This window comes from Plasmopara halstedii (assembly GCF_900000015.1).
Source record: "Plasmopara halstedii genome assembly, contig: Scaffold_2061, whole genome shotgun sequence".
Taxonomy (NCBI): Eukaryota; Oomycota; class Peronosporomycetes; order Peronosporales; family Peronosporaceae; genus Plasmopara; species Plasmopara halstedii.
This window is the reverse complement of record NW_020188969.1, coordinates 404,280-407,365: the sequence shown is the minus strand read 5'-3', so window position 1 is coordinate 407,365 and position 3,086 is coordinate 404,280. Positions and strand designations below refer to the sequence as shown.

Here is a 3,086-nt window from a genome sequence, read left to right as displayed (position 1 = left end):
GCGCAGCGAATGGGTCGCCGCGGATTTGACCAGGTGCCAGTCCAACAGCCTTTTAGGTCCTACATCAGTTCTAAAAAAAGTTGCTTGTCTCTCACCATGTCGTCTTTGGTAAGAATGAAGAAAAAATCTTTAAGATCTGTTGCACTTATACCAGCCCAAGCACGCTCTGCCACTGTTTGGTGTTATTCTTATCATGTAGGTATTGTTCTGGGCACTTGTTCTCTTTTATTCTGTTTGTTTAGGTTTTCCTACTGGAATGGATTAAGCGCATCTTACGTCCCGAAATATGTGCTTCGTTCTGCTATATAGACTAATACTGTATAAACATTTTAACATTTTTTTATCATTTGTTTCTAAGGTGCGGAAGCAGCCTAGGTGTACAAGCATGGTCGGCTTGTACTTTATCTTAAAAATACAATCGTCAACGAAGGATTACATCTCCAAACATTCTGTGTCAGATATGGTAACAACACAGACAAGCCAAAATTAAGTTACTATATGTTGATCAGTGCCTCTTGTCCAAAAGGAGTTGAAGGAGTGGCTAGGCGACTAAGATCTTGTGCAACTATTTGTAAAATAGGCAGAAACGGGGGGAATTTTTTTCATGGCGCTAGGGTGCGTGGAAGAGGTGTAAAAAATGTCATGCGTGCTTCAGATGTTGCTTTCCGAATTTTGATCAGTCGTTTCACGTCTTTATTACGCCGCTGTTGCTAAAAGCCGTGGTGTACTAGTGAGCCTTTGCCGGGCGGGGTGCCTTTGCGTGACTTTGAATAACGCCGTGAGTATGATTTGTAGAGACCTCTACATATCGTGCGTCGTTACGGTTAACGGGACTAACCAGGCGTATTGGATGCGCTCGAAGGCCTTATCCAGCCTTCAAGGGAAGCGACAACTTGGGTAAATAAAAAATGTTTGGGAGTTAGTAACACTCTCGCCACAATGGTACCAGACCCTCTTCAAAGCCAATGACAATTACCATCTTCATGGAGGGTCTTTAAACGAGTACGGCTTGCACCAAGACCAGTTGCAATCACAGTACTTAATTAAAGGAAGCGGTGAGTGACGGATTCAGTGCGGAGTAAAACTTACATACAACGACGGCTGGTTGTAGTTCTAAAAGTGAGATAAATTTGAGTGTCGCCTACTCGCCAAATGCGGTAAACATCAGAAATGCTGAGGCGGAAGAGAGTGCTGAGCATTCCTGCGGTACTCGCACTTAATTTATTGGTGGGGAAACATAATATCGCGTATTTCGAGCCTGTTATGCTCTCGGCTGATGGGGTACGATAGGTCGAGCTACAACCGAAGGGCGAACGTCGAGCCCCTTGCTGGAAATATTGAATCATATTAGGACTTTTTGCGTCCACTGATAAAGAACTGATACTTCGTGTCCTTCGTGCTATACAAAGTCTATGAGCCCAACGCGAACGTACTATCCAGAGTTGCACCGCGTGCAGGAGACAAAGAAGGGTTTTGCCCTCGGAACCAGCGGGTCTGGGTGTTTTCTTCTGTCATGGACACAAGCTCATTGTGCATAGAATGCGTGAAGTCGGTCCTAGAGACGAAACGGTTCTCAGACACGCGAGCCTCGCTCGAGGCGATTATCAAATGTAAATTGGGGATATAGACAATTTTAATGAGAGAGATTTTAACAAGGTTACACGTAGCCTGGTACGAAAAGGTGGGTCTCACACGATGGTTGTACCGTACAAACGTCTGGATTACACATGGTGTGACCGTACAATGGTTTGAGTTACACAATTTTGTGTAATCACACATTGATGTGGCTTCACCGTAAGAAGAAGCCACTACGTGGTAGGACTGCCAATATTAATCAGGTTTTATTATTTTATAAGTAAAACCTAAAGTTTTAGATATAGACGGCTCTGCCGCAAAAAGAAAAATATATCCTGTTTCAATTTCGAGCGAAAGAGTACACTTGCCTTGGGTGAAGATTTTGGGAACTCTGCATGCAGGACGAACTTAAAAAGCTGGCGACTTTGGCCCTAACGGCGTGTAACACCTTGCTTTGCAAGGACCCGAAGAAATAAGCGTGCGCCTAGAGGCATTTTCGAGCTAGAAAATGCCCTGCGAGAGCGCCTAGAAAGAAGATGTCGGCGTCAACTGCATCCTGACTCCGCCGTCGATGACGGATGACTCCTCCTAACCCAGACAGCTTATGGTGAGCAATAAGACGTTCGAGGGTAAGGATGGAGAGAATCTCTTGCTCTGGGTGATAGAGGCATAGATAGCTATGGCATCCACCATGCTCCAGAACGAGCAACAGCGCGTGGCGCTAGCCATCTCAAAGCTCGGTGGTCGAGCTCGAGAATGGGCACTGACGTGCGGCACTTCGGCCGAAGCTGCGTCTCCCTCCTGGACGGAGCTGAAATTGCAGCTTTTGCGAGTGTTCTCGCCGCCTAACCAGGCATATCGCGTGCGAGCGCGTTTCCTCGCCACCCGACAGGGCAAATAGGAATTGATGGACTTTGTCCAAGAGATGCGGGCTCTCATTGCTGGGATGGCAGCATATCCCTTTCCGGAGGCGGTCACAGCGACCGTCTTTATGAAAGGCCTCCGCAATGGCGTGGCCAGAATGGAAGTCCTCCGTGTGCATCCGTCCTCATTTGAAGAGGCGGTGAATGTGTCATTGAATGCCGAATTCAATTTCAAGTCGGCACGACTTGGTTGGAATGCACACTTCAACAGCTCGTCGAGCGGACCTATGCATATGGATCTCAGCTATGCTGAAGACGAGGGAGCAGATCTCCAAGCTACCGGGTAGCACGCAAACACACGACGGTGTTTTGGTTTGTTTGTGGGACACCCGTCACCGGTGCAAGGCGCGTCAAGGTTCTTCGTTGTATCGCATCGACGCCTACCAGTCTGGATCGTCGCGGAGAAACGACACCACTCAGTAGGCGCGGGGCGACCTAATGGAAAAGAACTGAATTCTGGTGAGCCTCAGAGAGGCATAGGTCAACAGGGCTCAGCCCCGAAGACCTCCGTGCTCATAAACACGGAACGTGTGTGCAAGCCGGTCTTGCTGGCCGTGGAGGCGACTGTTAAGGGCTTCGAGAAGCCAT

General features: G+C 47.9%; 1 protein-coding gene across 1 annotated transcript; it reads left to right on the top strand.

Moving 5' to 3' along the window:
* Nucleotides 1-96: 96 nt before the first annotated feature.
* On the top strand, nt 97-553 carry PHALS_02597 (uncharacterized protein; the record flags this gene model as incomplete). Its single annotated transcript, XM_024717010.1, has 5 exons — nt 97-108; nt 161-174; nt 243-288; nt 359-463; nt 527-553. The coding sequence occupies 5 exons, from the start codon at nt 97-99 to the stop codon at nt 551-553; spliced, it is 204 nt and encodes a 67-aa protein (XP_024582551.1).
* Between the last annotated feature and the right edge of the window lie 2,533 nt (nt 554-3,086).